The sequence below is a fragment of the Plodia interpunctella genome, chromosome 23 (genome assembly GCF_027563975.2).
Source record: "Plodia interpunctella isolate USDA-ARS_2022_Savannah chromosome 23, ilPloInte3.2, whole genome shotgun sequence".
In the NCBI taxonomy this organism is placed as follows: Eukaryota; Metazoa; Arthropoda; class Insecta; order Lepidoptera; family Pyralidae; genus Plodia; species Plodia interpunctella.
The window spans coordinates 4124181-4149605 of record NC_071316.1 but is presented as its reverse complement, the minus strand read 5'-3'; the positions used below and the strand labels follow the sequence as shown (position 1 = coordinate 4149605).

Here is a 25425-nt window from a genome sequence, read left to right as displayed (position 1 = left end):
AGTCGCGCACTCGCGTTCAAAATTTTAATTAATCTCTTTTATAAATAACTTATAAGTATATTTATAGGCAGACCTGCGGCAGGTTGTAACGTCGCAGCCGAATCTTCCAAATTTTAAGGATATTTTTTTACGCTGACCCCGGGTTCCCGGCTTCACAGCCCCGAACGCAACAGGGATAAATATAAGTCGCTGCACGTATATTTTTTTTGCTTTCTCGGGAGCAAATGGCGGCTGTAATAAACAAAAAACAAGATTTCACTCTCTGGGTAGCGTGTTGAGAGTACGTTGATTTTTTTTATTCATAGAATATTCATGTGTCTTTTTATCAGTCGACTCGCTTCGGATGATTACTTTTACTTAACACCTCATTTATAATGAAATCTGACTAGATTAAACTAAATCTAGATCTAGATTAATCGTTAAAACGTTTAGACCATTTATAAAAGAAAACATATTCATTTAATCTATGGTTTAGACAGTTCAATGTACGATTTGTTACTGTGGAATTAGTACGTACTCCGAAGTACTTACTAAATCCATGCTTGTTACATAATTAATTAATTTATAATTCACGCATATTAAATGACAATGACTTAAACAAAGCTCAAGGTAGGAAAAAATAGGACAAGGCCAAGCAAAGAGAGAAATATACTACTCAAAAGTGGTAGGCTAGCAAGTTATGTTCTATTAGTAAGTACATTTTTTACATAGCGGATCTCAGCTGCGAGAAAACGAGTGAAAGAACGAGTGAAGGCACGACCTTTTTCGTGGATTAGACAAAGACATGAAATGGAATTGTGTCGCAGTCGCAATCTTCTGTGCGCTAGCTGCGCTGCTGAATACCACACGACGACGTCATTATGATTGTAACGTTAAGCTACACGATAAATTTCATGAAAACCTTCGTCAATATCGGAAGACTACAAAAATATTTAGTGCGAAGAGTACGCGTACATTGCGCGATAGTCGACCTGTAATGCTGACTACACACTGACGTCGAACAGTTTGCCAAACTTTGGCGGATTCGGTATACATTGCTGGTTTTTCGTTGCGGTAAATAAAAGAAATTACCACATCGCCATGCTTTGACGCATTTGTCGCTCACCTAGAACTCCAGGCTAGCACATAACTGGCCGTTTTCTTACCATGCTATCGTGACTGTGGCTTATTGGTCTTGCAGTAACGGTGTGAATGCTAACAGTAAGATGTGTTGCGTGTGTCAATACTGTATGTGGCTCGTAATATGACTCCATCACGATATCGTACTTTAGAATGTAAAATTGAGTGGTATTGTATGCAGTTATGTCGGATGTCTTCAGGTACATCATAATGTCGTTATGGATTTTATACACATTTTGAAATAGACCTGGATATCCCTATCATTTTCTCCTCCCTTTTTCGCGCCACTTCCCAAGGTCCTGTGCCAGTCTCATCCATCAATTGTCTTCACAACAATGTCATCTGACCAGCAGCTGGTGGTTCACCAACTGGTCTCTGTTCCTGTCTCGGTCACAGCTCCGTCACTGCTTAGATCCATCGATTGTCTTCTCTTCTAGCCAATTGTCCCGTCCATTCGTCTCTTCACGTCTTCGACTTTTATATGACGTCGAATTTCGATGTTTGGTATACGACCACTCAGTGTTGTTTGGATTGTTATGATTTGGTATACAATCAGCAATCCTAATTGAAAAAAAATACGAATTGTGTATCTCTCCTCTCAAGAGGGTCAAATAGGCTAGCTCAGCGGTTCTCAATTTTTTTTAAAATATGTAACCGTTTCGGAATGCTAAGCATTTGACAGTCTTATTTTGAGATACCACACTTTGAGAACCGCTGCACTAGCTAGGCGGAGAATAGTTAAGTCACATACAATTAAATCATAGTGAAGACTTAAAAGGTGGTAATGATAGTGACAGTGGTAAACGGTACAGTAGACGTCACTTACCGTAATGTTACGAGGAATGGGATAATCATGCGGAAGACCGATTAACTCCAATGGGACGCTATTGAAGTTAATGGGTCTCGAAACGAAAGCTAGGATTGCTTGCGTCTAGGATATTCCATTTTTAAATTTTGACATACCAATTTTACAATGTTCATCAGGGGACATGACATGGTCCGGAAAAAGGACCGGACCTTAGAATATGCAGTTTCTGGCCGAAGTGTGCATATATAACTTCTTCTTTTTAATTTACTGACAAAAGGCATAATTGCTTATTAATTTCAGCATTCTCCATGTGTTTTCAGTACAAAATCTCCGAAATCTTGCAATTCATATTTTTTAAAATATAAGATATCATTTTGTAAATAAGTAAAATACATTTGTTTTTTCTCTTATTCTTTACTTTGTATGCCAATTCGTGTAATAAATCAATCAATTCTTCAAACACAGCGCACTCTATAAATCATTCAGGTTGGTATTCTTCCCGCGTTGAGTGAAACTGCGCGTACGCATTGCAAGGAATTCGAATGTGAGTAAAAGTATCCCGGCGCATCTTTAGGGTGGCCATGGTCTCGTTTTAAAAAGAAAGAAATAAAAGAAAAATACATTTTCAAAGAGTTACATAATAATGACGAGAGAACGAACATTTAACTAAAAATCGTTGAACCTGATTACCTGAAGGTATGGTTTCAGAAGAAGAGAGATACCAAGAAAGCCATGAATGTACTGTGTGAGGGATAATATAAAATACATATTGCGCTGACCGAAATAGACCTGGATATTCAATCGATCTCACAATCATTTTCTCCTCCCTTTTTCGTGATTGGTAATAATGATTTACGGAATTTAAAGATAAGTTTTGAAAGTACTAATGTTGTAATTTTCAACACACAAGGACTATTCGTAATACAATTTAACAATGATTTTGGTGTCGTAAAAATGTTTTATATCATTTGAATCTAGAGCTATTTCACAGTCATTATATTATTACAAATATTTTCGAACTTTATAGCGTATCCGCGTGTTAACACGGGATTTTATTTTACATAAGTGTTGTTGCACAAATTTTGCATACACAATCGTCTACAAAATATTGCGTGATTTCAATATTATCTGAAATTGTAGCGATAGATTGGATACTGTTTCATTTAATTGGACACGCAAAGTTGCGAGATATATTTCGTGTATGTATCTCGCGATTGTAACATTATAGGGTGTTGATACAGGCTAGGCACATTCTAAAATGTATTTATAACGTCAAGGATTTTTATTTATTTTATTTTATTCAGCTAGGCCTAAAAAGCTTATTTTGAAAATAATTAATTAACGATTGGAAATGCTTTTTGAAGTTTGTTTAAATATTTTGCATGCTAACAACTCTAACTGATCAGAATCTTCGATGATTTTATCTGGTTTTTGATGCTACTACTGTTACACACATTTATTGCAAAAAATCATGTCTGAAACACATTTTTTGTGACCATTTTGTCACCCTACATTTTCCTTTTGTGTGGCGACGACGTCGTCAATTAGTGACTTTTATTTGAAAAAATGACGCACAAAAGAGGTTTTGATTGCGGCCTGTGCGTAAAATTTGTCATAAGTAAGTCTTGTTCATAAGTTTATTAAATACTTCTTCAGGTTTATGAGAGGTACTTACTTGATTCTATGAATTTTGATTAATAACGAAACTAAGTAGTGTCACAATCTATATTATCCGTCTTACTGTCGCATTATACTTTTTCCATTTTTTTTTCGCTAACCCTAGGCTTTCGGGGTCCAGCTCCGTATGCAAGCGGGAATACGCAAAGAGTTAACAAAGGTTAGAACCTCTAATGTGGAGGAGATCTGTAAGCTAATGCTTATGTCAAAGACTAATACTGTTAAATGAGTTTCTACCGGCTTTTCTTTTCTGCAGTGTCAAATAATTACTAGCTACGCTTATTTCGTTTTGAATTGCTAAATAGCTTATAGCTTGTAAAAAAAGTGCCTGTAAAGATGTAATTTCTCAATTTTAAAACTCATAAAATGATCTCAGCAGTCAAAGTTGACCCCTCAGTTCACGTGCTGCCCGATCGGCGATCCTATTGTTGTTCCTTTGTCTTTAACATCTCCGTTCTCGAAGGGTTAAACTATAAAATTCAGGTTTCGATCAAATACCGATACATCTTTTAACAGTATTTTGTCGAAACGAAATTGCGCTGAGAACGATCGCCGCCGAGATATCGTATATTAGGATATATCGAGTCGAGACTCGAGATATTGGATGTATCGAGTGCTGTTAAATCCCTTTCTGCCCTTTTTTACTTTCATATTAATTTCCCTGGTTATAGCCCGAGTTACATTCAATATTAAAGTAAGCTATTTTCTGTGGAGTTCTATAGAAGATTTAATTATGGAGATCTATTACATTTCACAGTATTTAGGAGCAAGTTTCATGCAGAAACTAATATGAACCAGTTTCGGTGAAGGAAAACATCGTGAAGCATCCTGCACACTGGTTGCTAGTTTAAGTTCACTAGTATGTATGCGATTACTTGCCACTAAACACAGTCACCAGTATTAGTAATTAACACATTAGAAAGGAAGTTTCGTGCTATTGTTCGTAAATATGTAATTGACTGCTGTTCTCCGAGTATAGCTGTTGCTGTTTGTGCTACTGTCCCTTAGTTGCCTTTTACGACATCGACAGCAAGACATTGATTGATACATGGTCCACATTAATCTTTAATATAGATTTGATAATCATTATTGGTGGTTTAATCATGTTCAATTACAATCGTAATGGGGTAATTTTGAAGCGGGATAAGTTAACTAAAGATCCTGCAGTTATAAAATATCCTAAAGTTTATGAGCAAACTTCTTGTTAGTGGGATTCTTACCAATTTCTCTCAATTTATATTCGCAAGTAACAAACCACGTGACTTCATCCACACGACAATTTGCAGTGCACTGATTGGTCTAACCTTTAGATCTCACCGATTCTTAACTTTTATTACTTTTCATTAGTGTTAATTGACTTCTCCGTGTTTGATTAGAAACAGTATATAAAATTCAATTAGTGATTTCTTTTGTACGAAAGTAATTATATCGAACTTTCGTTCGGGCTCAAACATGAGCAAATGGTACTGTAAATGTTTGAGTCCATTAGTAGGAATGTGCTATGGATCTTTTTTTTCATAATGTGCAAAAATATTTATTGCTTCCCGCGCCTGTATTTCTTTGGAATAATTGATAACACAGGGGAGGGAGGATATGCCGCGGAAGAGTATGCAAAGTGGAGAAAAAGTAATAAAAGGCCCTGAGTTCCGAAGCTCGATTCCCGAGGAACCGGGAGCGCCCTCAGGTGATCGTATCAAATTTTATCGACATCGGTTCTCCAAAAAAATTTGTATGGAACCTCAAAAATCCAATCAAGAATGCAATCTAATAGCCGGTAATTTTTAGTTTAATTCAAATTTAAAATTGTATATTCCACTTAGGTTGATATAATATACATCATTTAGTACATCAGACAATTACCAACGGGCAGGTGAAGAAGAAGCGTCGCAATAAACTTCACCGCAGCCTTTTTTTCAAAGACGTCAATTAACAAATGTGGGTCTTATATTGCTGCTATATGGTTTTGTTAATTTGGGAAATTTTTACTTTCCTTATAATGTTGATGAATATAGTCGTCCGTTCCATTTATTTACATCGTATATACATTAATGTAACTTGAACATTTTAACTGTCCAAATACTTATAGTATTTAAAAATGGCACCGAGAACACGCGAATATGACTGAGAATGAAATATAGATTGCAACAATATCTACCAAGCGCTCTTCTCATAAAAATTGAAATTGCTCGCGTATTACGTTGCCGCCCAACCTCCAAACCAATTACTCCCCTATTTAACCCAAATACAACAATATCCCAATTTTCCTTATGAACATGATAACATAAAAGAAAATATTGTTCTGATTCTGACTCCCACATCGAGTCATTATTCGAAACCGCTTGGTCTAATTCGAAGTTTATGTGTTTATTTTGTCTGTGGCAAGTTTCAATTGGGTTTTGTGATTGTTTAGTTTGATATCAAAAAGTTATTAAGATTACATATTATTTAAGTAATCATTAAATGCTTTTCGGTAGGAATTTATATGTAGAAATGAAAAACAATGAAAAACTTATGTGCTCCGGTGTCGTCGCTGCTGTTAAATAACTTCACGTATTGTGCAATCATTCGAAGTTCTGGAATATCGGAAATATCATTTATTTAATGAATTGCCAGATTCGAATTAATAGAATTTTGTAACAACAAATGTAGGCCATTATAATTTAATTAGGCACCGACATTCCACATGAAACTCATTGGAATGCTTTTTCCTGTAATTTTGTTCACGTTGCGTAGTATTTACATTGGTGTAGCGGGAAGGAAGCAAACCAATGCAGATTTTTAAGAAAGCGGACGTTGTACTTTTTTTCCATTTGCCAACTAATTATTCAGCTGAAACAAAAATGGACGAAGAAAAAATTGAAATAATTAATGCACTTGTCAACATATTTACACCATACTTGTATGTATATATATGTTTACAATATACTTTTCTCTCTTCGACGTAACTTTCTTGTATTAATTTTATGTACTTATATTTAATACAATAAAGTTGTTAAAAACATATATGATGAGTTATACTTTACTGGCGTAACCACCATTTTGGCCAAATTGAGTTTTCAACGAGTTCAAAAAAACTGAGTTTAAGTTTTTACTAAGTCTTTTTGCTCTATCGAACTGCAACTGTAATTTCACGACTGTTTGAACGCGACGTGTAGCGTTTCATTAGTGAGGGAGGCACATTTGTTTTTTCATAATATTTTAATAACAATTGAATATTTATAAAATTAATATTGTACCAGTACTTTACTTATTTATAAAATAGGATAATTAAATTGATTACTGTGAATGGTACAATTTAATAAACACTAATGAATGATAGCCCACGGCTGCGTTCAAAACGTTCGAATTCACCCACCTATGTATGACAGTCAGTTTACATCATAATACTCTTTCACAGTAAATAATTACCATAGATCTATCTCTCTCTGTTCTATACTTTTCACCAATGATATACTGCTGACAAGACGTCTAGTGGTAAATCAATGCTTTTCTCAGTAGTAATGCTTTTCTCAATAGAAACAATGACATCGTGATCGCCGAACGGAACCGTATATCATTCAATCCTCGGTTTTCAACGAGTCATTAACTTTACGTGTCGCATTATGTTAATTGTATTTCCTGCGTAAATTGTTAATTAAATTTTGCAACTTGTTAGACAAGTAGCGACATCTATCGCTGCAGGTGGCGGTCTGAATCGATCAGCTGACGAGTGTACTGCTGTGATAACAATGTGTAATAGTTGTTAGGAATTATTCATAGATGGCGCAAGTTGTTCGTATAGTCTTTAGTGTAATCTCCGAAATAAATTTCGGAGATTTGGTAATTTCATGCCTGCTCCACACTGTCGTCGAACTCATGCCGACGGGAAATAGCTGAACATTGGGTAATTAGTATGAGTACTTTTATTTACCGCAATGAAAAACCAGCCAACCAGAAATAAATGTTAGTTAAAATAGACACTAAAATACTTTTGTCCTTTTCTAAAAGTAATGTTAAAGTTCGTTCCATGATTCTAGACAGCAGATAGTTAACATGGGTGTTCTCAAGGAGGCTTGAAGTTAGGCGTCGATCGGTTATAAAATCACTGCCGAATTTTCAAAATTTTAAGGTTATTTTTCGCTGACCATGGGCTTCGCTGCGACAGCTCTGAACACAGCCCTGAACAAGCGGAAATGAGAGTCTGGAGACTCAGTTTTCATTATAATATCTTCTTCAATCGAGTCGCAAAGAAAAGTCTCATGCCGACTCCACACTATCGCGAAAAAGTTCTCCGAACTTTGGTTGGACGAACTGGACAATACATTGCTGGTTTTTCATTGCATTACATATAAAAGAACCCTACAAACGCAAAGTTCACGCATTCGCGTCGGCGTTTGTCGATGTGTGGAGCCAGCATTATGGTCACAAAAATTATGATTCGCCAAGTCGACACGCTAAGAAGAACGAAAAGACTTATATAAATCTCTCACATAATTAGTTCTGTCAATAGACTCAGACAATGCGTTGAGAGTGTAATTATCTAAACTATATAATTGAGTCATTTCTCACGAAATTAATGTACCTGTATTATGGAGCTGTTAATATTAGACGACCAAAAGTCATGTTTTCTCATCTAGCATTAAGTCAAATACCAGTATTAAGTCTAATATCAAATCTTCTTTTTGTTCTTGTCGAACTTTGTAACGTTTCAGATGAAAAGATCTGCAATAAATACTATTTTAATTGAGCAAATAACAGTGCAATATTTTGGATAAGACACATGGATATAGTCCAAAAGGCTTGCAATTATTAGTTCTTTTGACTATTAGTCTATTGACAGACTTCCTATGACATAATTATTGTTAGAGATAGCTGCTTAGATGGAGCAATAAAGACAAAGATTAAAGTGGTTCCGTTCTCCAAAATTTATGTAATACACTGAAGGACAGAGACAGAAAATTTCGATCCGTCCTTTACAAAATACATCAAAAACACAAAACAAAACCCTTTATTGCATATAAAAAAAAAACACTTAAAAACTTGAAATTTAAATTATATGCGCAAACTGCGGCAGTTGCGAGCAATTTCCTCCTAGGCAACCTTTTGTAAAATGACAAAAAAAAGTAAGAGTAAAAGATTGTAGTGAAATAAACGCTACTCTAGTTCTAGTGACATAAATTTGTATATATGATATAAATAAACCATCAAATCTCTCGAAAACGTAAAATTTTATGCGCGCTGCTACCGGCTTCTTCAAACAGATTAATGTTTAAGATAATGAGATGCGCGGAAACTAGACGCTTGCGATATATGGACGACATTTTGCATAGACTTATCTCCATATCCGTGTATTACATCAGCAAGCAGGAGTTTTACGCCCATAAATATCATAATATTGATATCATTCGCATATTTATCAAGACAGTAGATTAATAAATTATAAAACAACTTTTTACGGGTGATGTATTTGTATGAATGAGGAGAATCACCATATTCATCAAGGAAAATCTTTGCAGAATATGTATTTGTTTTTCAAAATTTTTCATCTTGGACGTTTTGTACTCCTAATTAAACTATAAATAAATTAACAAAAAAACAGTTTTCGTTTTTAGGTATATTGACCTTAACTTAAATTTTAATTAAACCTGTTTGTCTATGTTCTGTATAGTGTCACCCTTCGGTTATAGTTTCAACAAAAAATTCAACGGGTCAAGAAGAAGAATTGATTCAAAGTAGATCTTGGCCTCTAAAGCGATAATGCGCCATTTCTTTCTTATTATCACGGAACTGTTTTATATGCATCATTATTATGCACATGCATAAAATCGCGTGTGGTCATGAATATTTTTGTAGACCGGATGAAAAGTTATAGTTTTCTGCAGGACTTTCTTCTAATCTGTTATCTCTGAGTCGTGTTTCACCTCTTCTCATTTTATCTTCAGAAACCTGTTTATATTCAAATAATACAATATTCCTTTTGTCACAGAAAGTTAAATTTACCATATTGTTACTTTGGTACTCTGATCTTATCAAGGTTAATACAGCGCCAGACGGACTTAGTAGTTTCGTACGTTCATACTTAAGCCTAAATTGCGTAAACAACAACGAAGTTTGTATAAGTACAAGATACTGTTACTACGGTCGTCTTTTCCCTATTTATTACAATATGCTTTAACATTTCTCTCTAACATAATAAGAAAGAGCGAAATGAAAGAGCGGGCTGTTTTCTCAAAACAACCAACATAGTAGACTATTTATGCCTACGTTATCATAGTCCTCATAGTTGTGACTCCATACGCTTTATATTGAGAGTTTATGAACAGAATATTTCGGATGACTGACTCAACAATATTTGTTTCCAAACAAATGTATTTTCCCTTGTTTCAGATGCCGACGGTGTAGAATGTACGAAGGATCAGTGAAACGCTGAAATAGAATCGTGTTCCAAAGAGCCCGAATTCCTGTTTGTGCAGTTCGAAATTAAATATGCGCGAGCCTAATTGGTTTCCGCGCTGGGTGATTAGTGATGTGCAGTGTTAGTTATCGATAGTCGTCGATATGGCGACGATGGATCTCACCAACGAGGTGGTCCGACTGAGGGCCGAGTTGGAGAAGGTGTCGTCGGAGAGGGACATGCTTCTCTGCGAGGTGTCCAACTTGAGAAGAGAGTTGGAACTGAGCCAGTTGAATAACCTGCAGGATGACAGGTTAGTGTCTAAAAATTTGTTGAATGATGAGAGCATAGTGGTTGTTTTCGTCGCCTACTTCGCTATCATATAACGAAGTATGTAACCGCTTCCCAGTAAACAAAGGGCGCCTCTGCCTTCGTCTTGTGGGTCCTTTGAAAAGCTCGACAGTTCGTCGGGGACCTCTCACACCACGCTCTCAACACGGCGCAAATTTCGAGATGTTGGCGGGCGGTCAAAACAATTTTAGTATATTTTGTCCAACTTATAAAAAAATTTTGACATCTGTTACACAGAAAAAATGAGCAACGTATATTTGCGCCTATGGTATTTATAGCGGGTGTCTTTTGTAACACGCTAAAAAAATATAAATTTAACAATTTATATCTAAAGTATCTAATCCATATTTACACCGAAGAAAAGATAATCCTTATCGTATGGAAATTGAGAATAGTGAATTATATTATTAGTAGTCGCATCCAGTCGAGTATCCAAATACCTTCAACTTGAGCTGACTTGATGGCAGCTTCTATGGCTGTGTTTTTTGTCAAAAGAGCGTTTGTAGATTTTTCATCGATACGCAATTAAGAAGAGTAGTCACTGAACTAGGGTTCGATGGAAATGGGACTTACAGAGGTTCCTTGTAACTTCAGAATCTTAAAATAAATGAACCTATCTCGATTATCGCTACCGCCTATGGTATCTACCATCTACTCACGCATGCCTATTACTCGTATTGTTAGCAACGAAGCTTCCGCCGCCACTGACGTCAGAAGGTCCTTCGCGAGCTGAATACAGCCTTTTGACGTGCTACATAGTGTAGACGTCTAACAACATGAACCTTATTTTTATTTTAAGTAGAGTCACAGCCAATGCATATTACAGACGTCCTCGTATTCTTATGGTTGGGATTGACATGTGAATCGACCTTAGAATTCTGACCGAGGGTTTTTTGATAAAGTTGATTGAATATCTCTGTCGATATGAGAAATATCGTATTGGGATATATTTTTTTATTGGGATATTATTTATTGAGATTAGTTGATTAGTTTTATTGGTGAACGTTATACTCTAGTGAAGTTATGTAAGGAAGTTTTAAACATATGCGTTCTAATTTTTTTATTCGCATATGTGAGAATTCTTGACATTGGTACACACTACTACTTGGATCACCATTTTTATCGATATCGATATTTTGTATGCTTAAAAACTATTTTTTGTGTTACTGCTTAAAAACTATTTTTCCAAAAGGTATCCCAAACTTAAAGCTTGATGTTATGTGTACAACACTTGACAATTCGACAATCCTTTCTGAGATGGGAGATCCCTATGGAATACCTTTGTATCTGTTGTGGGACAAAGGGAAGATGTAGGCATAGTTCTACACAAGAGTAGGTAAGGGTAAATATACTTTTGGGATTGATTTCGAGAAATCTTCCAGGATTTTCATGATAGAAACTCAGCGTTGTGTAAAGATTTAATATAGATTTATATTCAGGACCAATAAATTGACGTTTATCTTTATCTAAAGTACGTACCTAAAAATAATGTAAGTATCCATGATTGACGATTGCTTTGTCTACTGCAGTATAATATTAATCATAAAAATAGCATACAATATATATTTAGTTCAGGGGGCTTCCTCATCTCTTAATGCCTTTCAGTTCAGGGCCTAAACTGATTTGCATCGCAAATTTTTAATACTAATGCGATTCATTTCAGTATTTTCACATTCCTATATTGAACAGCGCTACACATATTTTGAATCCGTCCGTAGGTTTAGGTCCGTAAAAGTAGATGGCTGAATAAAACAAAATGTCTGCTGTTTCGATTAAAAGAAAAAATCTGCAGGTATTTAACATGTTTCCTCATGCAGCTGCAATTTTTACAATAGCTTACTAGTTGTTGGTGGATTTATGGATCACATCTCATCAGACATGTTAATGTTCCCATTGTCTCAAGTTTGCATTATTTTATGAATTAATAACGATCATTTATGGATCATATAATTAATGCTTACCATATTTTAACTCGATGATAACCTAAACCGTTCTGTAGAATATGAATGAGTAGCATAAAGTAATTGACATTCAGAAATATTAATATTAGTGTTCATATTATACCAGTCATCACCAGTCCCACATTGAACACTTCTATACAATAAAACACTCGAACTCCGCCACAACTTTCATATGCAGTCATCCGTCGATATCGCACTACCTTTGGATTGGATGTAGGTAGATGTAACAAATTGTAATAGCTGCAGATGTATCGTCATCTTATTTTTGATGTGAAAATTCAGCTCTGTATATGTATATATAAGGATTTACCTTATCGATATCCTAAATATAGGATAGAGGCACCTTATTGCCTGATAGGACTAGGACAGGTTGGTTTTAGCTACTGCAAATTCAACCAGGATCACAAAAGCATTCGTGAGCGATCACCGCCAAGCTCTTCTGCAAATCTTCTTCATCTTATTCTGGAATCTCAATACCATAAATACCAGAAGTTTTAAGCAGAAGATTCTAGTATTAGAAGTACTGAGAATCTAGAACATCCCACAAATATATACAAAACTTGTAAAAAAGCCAAACCAATGTACTTATTTTGTAATTACAATTGTCGTGATTTGTTACCTTTATTCATTTATTTGTAAATATAATGGCAACTTTAAAGAATCAAGTAGAATTTTACTCATTTTAATGGCAATTATAAACATATTTTAAATATGTGGTAACACTTAAAGTTATCATTATGAATCCACTAATCACGGTGAAGCCCGCGTTTTAAAGAAATCATAAACGTAATATTTTCTGCGATGACACAAAATGGGAGCATAAACCCACGAATCACGAATAAGCCCGCCTTTTCCGTAAACCAATCTAAGGCGATTATTCACATTTTTCATATTTTGTATAAACAAAGTGGGGATGAACCCCACTTGCTCAGAAGTAATCACCAAATCAGGATACCTAATTTGAATCATCCAATCTTGGAAAAGGAGAAAAGCCAATTGAACCTAAGATAACACTTTTTCACATTTTGTATGGAGCAAGTGGGGATGCGAGGCTACTTTTTTGATGAAAAATAGAAGTAGGTTGTCTTGGCTGATCCTCGAGATAACGAGTACATGTTCATTATAGTAGCTATAGCTATTGTAATTGGAAAAATTGTTAACATTTCTGAAAGAAATATAAGTACAAGTGTAAAACAGAACAATAACAATAGCCTTCTGCATAAAATTTCTGTACTTTTGTTAATTTGCACTTATATTTTGCATAGTAAAAGTAACGTTATATATGACAGTGAAAGCGAAATTTTCTCGATGAAAATATATGCGATAGTAGTATTGTGGTACTGGTAGCTGCAGAATTATGGGACAATAGTGACAAACACATCGTTCAATTAATTGATAAATCATACCCAAATGCATTGAATTTAGTAAGTAGTGTGTTTATTAACCCTTACCTACTCTTGAACCTAGAAATTATATTCAAAATACTTCTCATTACTTTTACTAACACTTACTTCATTTGCATAGAGGCGCCTAAAAACTATTATTCTGACTTATGCTAAACGTTTAACGGTGCTTTTAATGCCTTCATCATTATAATAAAGCAGTAAAGATCTCATTTGGAACGATTAAAATTATAAACGCTCCATAAATGAGTGAGATCCAAATTAAAATGGTCATAATGTGTGTGTTTAGTGTGCTAGTGCCATGTTTGCCATGGCTTATGAAATAGGTACGTAATTAGTCTGTTTTTCTCTCAATTTAATCTGGCTATTGTTTTGGTTATCCTGGTAAATAGGGTTTCCATATTAGTTATTCCGTTATTTGGCTATGTGGCTACATGCCGATGCTTGTAGTATCCTCAGGAAGTCGAGAACTATTTTTTATGAATGATCTGTTTGTTTTGTCGTATGTATTTTTATCTAGCTTGTGCTTATTATGTCCCATTGCTGGGCAAAGGTTGTGTATAAAAAAATAAATGAAACGAATATTCTTGTTAATAAAGGAATCTGCGATTCGTGGAAAGAGACAGATAAATTTTACGACCAGGCGACATTTTGTGATGTAGGTTGACCTATTTAATAATAAAAAGAATCTCCAACCTACAACATTCCGTCCCTATGGACTATTTAGAAAGATTTTACGTCTTTTAAAGTGAATAGACAATAATGCACATTAATAAATGGGTAAGTAGAAAGGACCTCCTCCACCTACATTTCCACTACAACATTCTATGCCACCGGACTAGTCATAAATCATCCGGCGAGTGGGTCGATGCGCTTCATTTAAGGTCAGGCTCCTAGGGGATATACTTGATTAGGAAAAGGTCATTGGTTTGTTACTCAAACAATTATTGCAGTAGTTGGTGAAGAAAATGATCGTAGGGCTGGGCGTAGACTTGTTGAAGACAACTTCACTACTAGTATAAAACAAAGTCGCTGCTCGCTGTCTGTCTGTGTATGCTGACATCTTTAAAACCACGCATCGGATTTTGATGAGGGTTTTTTAATAGATAGAGTGGTTCAAGACAAGTTTTGGTGTATAGTTTATTACGGTTTTTCGAAGCGAAGCCGGGACGGGCTTAAAGATATAACAGATGTTCTGATCTTCTTCTTCGTCTTCATGAGTCTTCTTCTTTTATTCAAGTCGCCTAAAAGTATCTAACATGACTTTTACTACTACCGCCATCTAGTGACAAATATTCGTATACACTCTCAACGTCAACCAGAGTGCAGGTTTCTCGATGCATTTCCTTACCCGATGATGACTCGGCTAAGGAAAAGCTACATCCGATCAGAGCGATGCCACGTTAAAAAGCTGTGTGGATGTATGAAGAAATATACACTGGGAGGGAATTACAAAAGAATTAAATGAAACTTATCATACATTAAACTCCCTCTCACCTGATCTTTTTCCCGAGAGCCCGATGTTCACTTTTCTGCTATTTCTCATCTGCTTACAACTATCAATGACTTCCTTATTTATCAGACCATTGGCACACAATTTCTCCTTTTTGCCATAAAGACAGCACTTTTTTAAAAGCTTTTATTTAACTTGCAATATATGTATGTATGTTTGTTGCATTTGCTCCTTCTGTCCCGGAACCGGCATAACTAGACTTTTGTTTCCTACATAAATGATCATTTGATGTAGTGAACAAATTTTCTAAATTGCAAAATACAATTCGCATATTTCCCCGTCGAGAAACAGCCTTGCAAACTTAACTTTCCGTCTCGCAGTCGTATATCATCGTGAGGTGACATCACAGCCTCGCGGCTGAAGGTCAATATCGTGTGGAAGGTTATTGCTTCTTCGGAGTTTTACTGATACTTCAGCTTGATATTTCCTTTCTGATAATATTTTCACTGCGACTGGATCTTATGTAAACTAGCATCAATACATTACTTACAAACTTTGCGTGAAATGTATTCTGTTTAGTCAGAGTACCTATTCTAATTTCTCCTAATCCAATAGCTCGATTTTGCTATTGGGATTAGGATAAGCCTAGATGCGAGAAGAGAAATGATCCGATTTTAAAAGTGTTAAAAACTCTCGATCTATCATTTTCACACTAGTAATTACTTTCTCTCAGAACTAATACACATCTAAAATGATTTATGTCTCAGAGAATTATTGGACCGAGGGATTTATTAAATCCGTTAGCTGTACAGTCCACTACATTTCAATACTTCACAAACCTCAAATCTATGCTATGGTGATAAGAGCGAATTTGAAATGAACTTCGAAGCGAACTTCAGTTTTTCATTAGTCGTCTAATTGGAAACAGAGGTCATTCGTGTGTTGCAATATGTGGAATTGTGGACATCTAACTTCTCGACACCCACTCATGCATTTGCAAGTCCAATTTTGCAGCTTTGTGTACATTTTGCTTGAAAGTTATGTTAGATTTTTACTTTTGACTATTGCGAAAATATTATCAAGTTATATTGGAATCTTTTTCAAGGTGGATGAGTTTATGTCATAAACATTATACGAATACTCAAAGCATTTCACGTAAATGAATTAAATTTTAAAGAAGAGATAAAGTTAGTGGGTGTGATTGTTGAGGAACTGCATCCACCACCACAACTTCACACCGCTTATATTCCAGTCTGGCAGCGACCACGGCGACTGCACGGTCTGTAAAACGTCATTAACATTAAATAAAAAGGTTCGTAAAATTTACTATACGAGTATATGTGGTAAATAGGCTAGTCTTTGGTTTTGGTTATCGGTCGGGACTTATGAGTTTATCAGCTTCTAAATACATTATTACTATCTTGCGCGCTTTCTCGGTTCCTTCATGCTACGTCGGAAACAGTTGTGTGTTTTGTTTGTTACTATAATGATTAAAGTTTTATTATTAGTTAATTATTTTTCTATATCGTTAATTAGTTAGGATACGACAAACACAGTGTTTCTTCGAAGAATCTTAGCCTGTTTTTCTCTTGTCTTTATTGATTTTAAACTAATTTCAGACATTTGTCTTGAGATCCTGGTCTAAACGTGTTTACTTTATCTGAAACCAAAGTTTTCTATTCACAAACAACACCTATATAATATAAATATATCAGGACAAAACAAACAAATTGAGTTAGCTAGTATAATATAATATAAAATAAAATCATCGTTATTTCGTTTAAAAAGGAAGTTTCACAAGCAACGCCCAAATAAAATCAATAGATTCTGTTTAATCTACAAAAGCTTCCATTCCGGTGTTCTCCCCTTCCTCAGACAATTCATCTTCACGAGAAACTCATCTATCATTCACATAGCACTTCTTATCAATACTGCATTCTTTTATCCTGAGAATTTTCTGCCAATTTGTGCAATTTTTATTACTTTTGCAGGTGCTTGATGCGAGATTAACGCTTTATGAAAACTTATAAAAAATACATTTATATTCACGGCTATTTGAGGCGTATGGTACACGCCCTAAAATTTTCACGCCCTAAAACTCTTCATGTCCTCCCATGGAGTTCGTACGAAATGAAATTGACGAATTGAAAAAACATTGAACTCTAAGCTAAGTCGAGTACAACATAAACCAACCAACATTTTTCCTTTTCTGTGTTGCTATTTTGTCTATGACACCGCACGCATGAGTTTAATTTTTAAATATTCCGCTGTGATTTTAAGACAGGCCGTCAGACGTCATCCCTATTTGAGAATGCCTCGTTTGTCTCGTATCAGCTGTTAAGGCTTTTATCCCTTAGTCGCCTCGTACAATCTCCGTTGAAGATCATAGTACAGTTCTCATGCTTTGAATGCCTAACTGGGATGCATATAATAAAGCTAATAAAAATTAGCAGAGCCCGAATCCGTATAATCCTGCCGGGTTGCGATTTAATTGTGTAGATCTGTGTCCTTTGTTGGTGTGTGACAATTTAATTTAACGTATTTATCCCTTGTCCTAACGCGGGTAAGTGAACATTTGGGTCGCGGTGGACAGCCGATATCATGTCTCGATGGTGTCAAATTTTGGAGACAAATAATACCTAATTTGAAGCAAAATAATATGGTTGAATTCTATTCATGTTTTTGCATTGTATATAATTTTATTATGTATTACTTCATTGGCTCAGTGACCCCAAAGTTGATCTTAGCCTCAAGAGACAACAAGAGAGCACCAGATCTTCTAAGGCCCTTGCTATTCGATATCAAACGTCGAGAGTTTTCGAAATAAGATGCAGCGAACCAATCACAATATAGTATTGTGACGCGACGACAAATAACATAAAAGATACCGAGTTTCTGTTTGATCCACTTAGACTCAAAGAGCTCTTAAAATCAGTTGGATAAACAAATCTCCAACTTTTACAGCTTCCGAATGAGTTTGAGGATTGGCGCAAAATTCTTCATTGTAAACAATATTTCCATTCACAAAGAGCCCAAAAAGCAGTGTTATGTTGCCTGTGTTCGTTATGTCGCCGTTATATTTTAAACACCGTTCGCGCGGTCTGTATATATCTTCTCTCTCTGAAAATAGTTCGCCAAACCAATCAGTTTCCACTTACATTGTTAGTTTTTTCCTTGTGATAAAAAAACTCATACAAATTACGCAATGCACGTTCATTCGTCGGCATCTGAGTTCGCCGATAGTGTACATAGCGTATTCGTCGCATAGTTTGGATGTAGATCAAGTTTCCATTGAAACGGTATCCTATATTGAAAATCGTGTGTGATTGTGTGGCACAGAGGTACGGTCGACAAAACATTAAGCTACTCGATTCCACTGCATATTCGCCCTTATTACCGTCGCATACAGTTCATTTAACTGGACGTGAGGTTGTCTGTACCAGTACTTAAGCTGCGGGTTTTAGACAACTCAATGCTGATAATGAATGTTAGTAGTTTGTAGCTTTGGTAAATATTATTTAATTCAGAATATGACGTCTAAAAGTGCTTGTTAATATATGTTTTTTAACCACGTCATAATTAGCATCGCCTGGCACTAGCTTAAGAGTATGTAATGTAAAATGACATTTTACTAATGTTGAACTATGTAGGTATTCGGTTTTGCAGTAACAAAGTGGAAGTGTTCGTTTCGTGGATTTTTGTGTTCGTTTTATTGTCTGTTATGCTTATTACTGAGGCATGTCAGTTTTTGAACCTAAAAAGAAAACGAAGAAGGTATTCCTATTTTTTTTTAAACTCCATCAAAACCAGAACATAATGCCGAGTTTCAATTTGACGCCATATATATAGTGGCATAAGCGTAACCGCCATAATATACTCACAAAGGGTTAAATAGGCGAAATATTTTACTCTCCGAATTTGTGAGAGCACATTTCGCGAGTTTCAGGGCAAAGGCCTGCCCTGAGGAATGTTTTTGATGATATGTAACACGTGGCGGATTTTTTTAAATGTATGCGGGTCATATTTTGTTTGTGCGAGAGTTGATAGGGTTGTTAAGTATAAAAATGTTAATAATAAATCAAGGCAATTCATTTTACGTTGTTCGTTATATTATGTATAAATTAAGGGAGTAATGAGAATAGCCTTCTAAATACCGTGTCGGGTAATTTTACATAATGAGGTTATAATGTTATTGAAGGGACTACGGGTTTTAATTATGTTCACAATTATAGCTGCGTGTAAAATATTAATAAAATCAAAATTTTCAGCTTTGAAAATCATGGAATCAAAATTTTCTTTTAAAGCTCAATTTTTATGTTCGTGAAAAATAATTTTTCGTTGTATTTTTTTTTGTTTATTTATCTTAACAAAATAATGATCGAAAATTGGAATTTTAGAATTATCTCGCGTCTATATGCCTACTCTCATTACTAGTCATACAGCAACGACCCTAACCCAAGCAGTAAGATTTATCTTCTAGATCTTATCATCATAAATCCTTAATCGTCAACCAAATAACAAGCCTATAAAACATTATTCAAATAGTCACCAAGATTTAACGCCGGCTCTAAACTATCGCCAAACTTCGACAGATGCCGACGAGAATGCATGAACATTGCCTAGTCTATATAATGGTTTTATTTACCACTATGAAAAACCAGCAGTGTATGCCGAATCTGCCAAGTTCGGCGAACTAGCCGCTATAGTGAGGAGGTATAGTACTAATATAAACAGTGGTAATGAAATGACGCACAGTGTCTTGACACTGTGTCAATGGATCAATATACTTTGTATTCGATCGGTTTTGTTTGGTAGGGATTGTTTAGAATGCTATAGTAAAGATATTGGATGTGTTCGATGTAAATCTAGAAATTTACATTTGTGGCATGAATGTGTGTGTATGTAATGTACAATTTTATCCTTATTTTATGATATTTTATTATGTGTGCATACAATCTACTAGTGATATTTACGATAATAAGACGGGTCTGTTCCATCTAGATTTGAAATATGAAATATATTTACAAAATAGCACATTCTAGAAATATGATATTCTCAAAATATATAATAGCTAGACTTCGTTAATATACATCATAACTGTACATTTTTATTCACAGTGGATACAGTATTTAGAAATTCTAAAAAAAAGTGTACAAACTTTGGTTATATTTTGTACTTTTTAACGCAGGATAGCATTAGCACCTAGAGCATTTCGATCACAGGCGTCAACCACTGGACCACTACCGTTTCGTTATATTTTTTACACATGTTTTTGTTTATGAAAACTACTGGCCCGCCTTCTCTTAGTTCGAGAAAATTATTCGATCATCGACTCTAAGGTTAAAGTCTTACATGTACATAATTATATACATACCTGTTGCCCGGGGCGCCGCTCCCGTTGGAATTTTGAAATAAAATATAGCCTATAGCAATCTTGGATAATGTACCTTTCTAATGGTGAAAGAATTTTTGAAATCGGTTTGGTAGTTTCAGCATCAATTCAACATAGAAGCTCACAAACGCTTACCTCTTTATAATAATATGTTTGTTCAATATTGCGTAGGTTTATTACAGCAAATGTTTAAGTAATGTTTACTTCAATCCGGATTATTCAAAACTCCATAACAAAATCGGAAATTAATAAACACGTCTGGAAACTTGGTTGAAATTAAGACCACAAGAATGTCGCAACCAGTATGTAATATGTTTTAGTCGTACACATAACAAATTATGTTAATTTATTGATGCCATTGCCTTTTGGTATCTTCGTACAAAATTAATGTTGTTTTCTCACGGCCCTGACATTAATAGCCTATTAATAAGTATTTCGGTATAAATATGTTTTCCATTAAGTTATAATAGACCAATTGAGGATGCAACAATCGAGGTTTTATTACGATATTAGATTTTGGTGGTCTCAGATCGATTTCTATTTTTAATTTGCGAAAAAAAATCGAAGCTCCCTGTATTTTGTTATTGTACTAGGTAACAACCCTGGTGTTGGCGGTCATCCATAGGTTGCGATGACCATACATTTACCATCAAGCAACGCTGTTTTTTCACTACAAAATAGGCAGCTTGGTAGTTAAACAAAGAGAGATATATACCTATTATATTTTATTAGATATATACCTTAAATACATTCCAGGATGCAGGCTCGTGCTTATGTATCAGTTAACTTGATAAGATATATAGTCATAATGGTAAGCATCAGCAGATGTGATCATGCAAATTTTTCTATGCTTAGCGTATGATCAAATTCATAAAAAGAAAGCGTATCGGCCTATATGGACCCTCTATAGACGTACGGACATACGGACTACTGTAAACTGACTCACCTGTTGCATTGTGAGCAAGCATTTTATGTATAAAAATAAAGGTCTTTTTCTTTTTTTCTCCGCTTCCAGCCAGTAACAATGTTTGCATACGACCACGCACCATCGCGCGTGATATTAGTATGCTGTATATGCCGTGTGGCCTCGATACCGAAAACAAACAGATTGTGTAAAAAGCGCGGAAATAATTGGGCCACCTCGAATTTGGGGCGGCTAAGTTGAACAAGCTCTCAGCGCCAAAGTAGAGGTTATTGCAGTTTAAAATTTAGACTGAAAACGCGGATTTTCGCAATTCTGTTTTCCATTTTCTATATATAGGTCACTGTTTTGGATCTCCTCTACGCAATTTGTAACTTAACTTGATTTTTCCCGCGGCGTCGCCCATGTGAATATACCACAGCAACAGTTATTTTGCCTGGACGGACCACTAATATGGTATACGATTTGTTAAATTATAATATATATATACTAGATATAATTCATCACAATATTACACTTTGAATACCGCACAGAAATTCACAAATTAAGCAAGTCGCGTCGCGACCGGGACTCGGGACCGAAGAGGAAATAAGTCTAGCGGCTCAATTTCCCTCGGGAACGTTCCCGAGCTGACTCGTGCGCGAATTGTTATCTTTTGATGTCCACACATCTCACTTAAAGTTGAAATTAATGGATTTGAGATTTATATTTTTACTTGTATTGCTATTATAATTTAAATCGGATATTTTTTGTCCTTTAGGTCTTTTTTCTAATCTTTTTTTTTATACACTTATAGTGTGATGTCCCATTTCAAACTAGACCTCACCTCAGCAAATTGATGCAGTTATCGACTAGAGCGCAAGTTTCCTCACGATGGTAAGTGGTGGTCTTAAAAAAAAGAGACAGATTGGTGTACAAACTCATGTGGCACGAGTAGGATTCGAACTTGGAACCATTAGATCACAGGCCTTCTAGTCCAATTGGCCACCACGCATTCGATGTCGAATGGAATACTCTTATGATGCCAAAGAAACAATTCTATAGTCTGTTTTGACGTTTAAGTGTGTATCAATAATCAAGGGACTGGAAACGCCCACATATGGTTAGTCTAAGAGCTAACTAACTCTTCCTTGTCAATACTAATCCATACTTCTATACTAATATTGATTATAGTGAAATACTAATATGAAATGATATACTAATATTGATGCTAATAAAGAGAAAATATTTAATTTTTGATTTTGTGTTTGTAATTAAACTCGAAATCTACTGGACCGATTTTTCATGAAATTTGGACAAACGAAAGACATAAATTTTCCCAAAGACAAAACGTTCACAATGAACATATAGGCTACCTTTTATTGGTTTTACTAGAGCGAAACCGGGACGGGCTGCTAGTTTATTATATGTTGTGATACATGTCTCACGTGTTGTTAAAAAAACTAGATTTTCAGAAGACGAGGGTTCTATTCCGTCTTTTCAGATTTTCTTGTTGTATTCCGTATTTTCAGAACTAGAGTTCTGAATGTTTTTGTAATGAAATTTGAATTTTTGCGTATTTTTTTTATAACATGATAAATAAATAGTATAATAATATATTATGGCTTATATCATTACTGAACAACAACGAAGCGGAAAGCTAGACAAATGACACAGATTGAGTTAGCCCCAAAGTAAATTCGAAACTTGTGTAAAATATATGTAAAATTAGAAGAAAAATGGTGATTGTAATAATACCAAGTAGGACATGAAAATAATATTCGTTGTTGTGATTTCACGTAGTCATAACGAAAGTATCCAGCAGGCTCTTATACTAAACAACAACGTATAACAATATCCGCCCACTTCGGTGCCCGTTTAGTGTTAATTTTCTTTATATCGGGAAAGTTGAAATGAAATTAACGATCGAATCGAAGCCACGGAGTGTGGTTTACATATAAATTAGTTGCATTCGTGTTTTTCTGTGTCCCATATGGATTCCTATCGAGTGAGGTATTTCTGCTCGAACTTGGAATTTGAGCCGAAATTTCATCCAAAGTAAGTTTTAATTTGAACATTATTTATTTATAGGCTTATGTATAAATAACTAACTAACAATAAAACAAGTACAAGGGTTCTAATTATTTGAAAAGAAATCTCTTCTCTCTCTCTCTCTCTTAAATCTCTTCCAGTAGACCCGTGAGAGGTGGTTTATAGCAGAATTGTTGCATGTTGATTTTTTTACGGATTCCAATTGCAACAAAACAGTCGAATCTTATTGAAGGAAAAGAGAGGTGTTGAACCTTTACTAACATTGTGTTGCATATATCTCTATTTCTAAAACAAGAACCTTGAAATTATGTCACGAGTAGGTACATCATCAGATGCGAGAGATCGATTGGCAAAATCGTACAAAATACGCGGAAAGTCCGATTATAATCACGTTATGCACTCGATTGCATAAAATTGCATGCCATGTACCCATAAAGCAACTAGTACGCGTATTGGGGACACGGTTATGTAACCAGACATAGGCTGTTGCACTTGACTTCGTTCGAACGGTACTTTGGTAGGAAGTCATTTGTGGGTTCTGCACGCTGTATTCATTGATGCTATTGCACGTCGCATTGCAATTATTTTTTATACTACCACTACCCAGCGCGGAATGGGAATAACTTGTCTGAATAACAGTGAAAACTGCATGAAAATCCATTAAACCATACAGGTTTAAAAGAGCAAAGCTTAGAAACAGACACGGGGGCGATTTTTAAGCCCCGACGCAAAAAGAGGGGTGTTATAAGTTTAACGTGTCTTTCTGTGTATCTGTGTAGCTCCCAAAAGGATGAACCAATTTTCATTTAATTTTTTTTTGTGTCATAGATATTTTTTTCCCGAGTGTTCTTAGCCATGTTTCATGAAAATCGGTTCAGTTCGACAGTTGTAGCGAAATTAATATAGAAAGTCGGGGGGTTTTTGATTTGTCTAACAAATAAACAAACAGGCACCTGATGTTAAGTGGTCACCGCAGCCTACGGGCCTCTCACCAGGGGTGTCACACAAGCGTTACCGACTTTGTTACCTATAGGGTCTTTTGCCACAATACCCTGTAATTACACTGCTTCTCTTACCTTTCAAACCGGAACAAATAGATGAGTTTGAGAAATTTTATTTAATATATACAAAATGTCTCTTTTGTGGCGTGTGGTTCCCGCCTTAAATTAGGGCCACTCCGTATCCTCTCGTATGTCTTACGAAACAACATATAGATAAATTGTTTATTTGTTCTGTAACACACAATTTACATAAGACATAACAAAAAAGAAATTTCACGAATTGAACTAAAATTGAAATAAAAAGCTTTTACGGCAGATAGGCAACAACAGCATTCCCATGACCAAACTGTATTGTTGATTCACTTCAAAACAGTATCAACTGTGTTCTCAACAATTAGCTAACTAGGTCTTATACCATTTGTTCTCAATTACATAACGTATTGATCTCAACGAGTTGGATATTAAATTATGTAATAAAACCTGTCCGTTGTTGCGTCACAGAAACTAGATCTGGTGCTTTACTTTGCAATGTTATTGTATTGCTTGATTTATTTTATTCCATAGAGTTTAACCTTATAATTGTAGGTAACAGGCGGCCTGTACTGGCTTCGTTCGGGTAAAACCATAATAAATTACACAACTAAATCTTCCTCAGGAATCACGCTATCTCCTAAAAACCCGCATAAAAATCGTTTTAAATAAATTATGGTGACCATAGGTTGCGGTGTTTGCTTGCCATCTGGCTACTCGCATGCCCCCATACTATAAAACATTTTTTTGAAAGTTCGTTAGAACAGGGAGCACAATGGATATTACCCAAACTTTGTAAAAGTTTTCCCTATTGGTAATTCGGGAGGTTAGTTGGAAAAAAAAACAACGGTAACGATCTTTTAACCCACATTATACAAGTAGCAGTGTTAACTGAACGAACGTG

General features: G+C 35.3%; 1 protein-coding gene across 3 annotated transcripts in view; it reads left to right on the top strand.

The window, feature by feature from the left end:
• The window catches only part of siz (schizo), a 150782-nt gene that overhangs the window by 61496 nt on the left and 63861 nt on the right, over nucleotides 1-25425 (top strand). For all 3 annotated transcript variants that reach the window (XM_053762689.2, XM_053762688.2, XM_053762692.2), the window contains one exon: nucleotides 9971-10290. In XM_053762689.2, the coding sequence (XP_053618664.1) occupies nucleotides 10142-10290 (149 nt within the window). In that variant the 5' untranslated portion in view covers nucleotides 9971-10141. The remainder of the gene's footprint in view (nucleotides 1-9970; nucleotides 10291-25425) is intronic.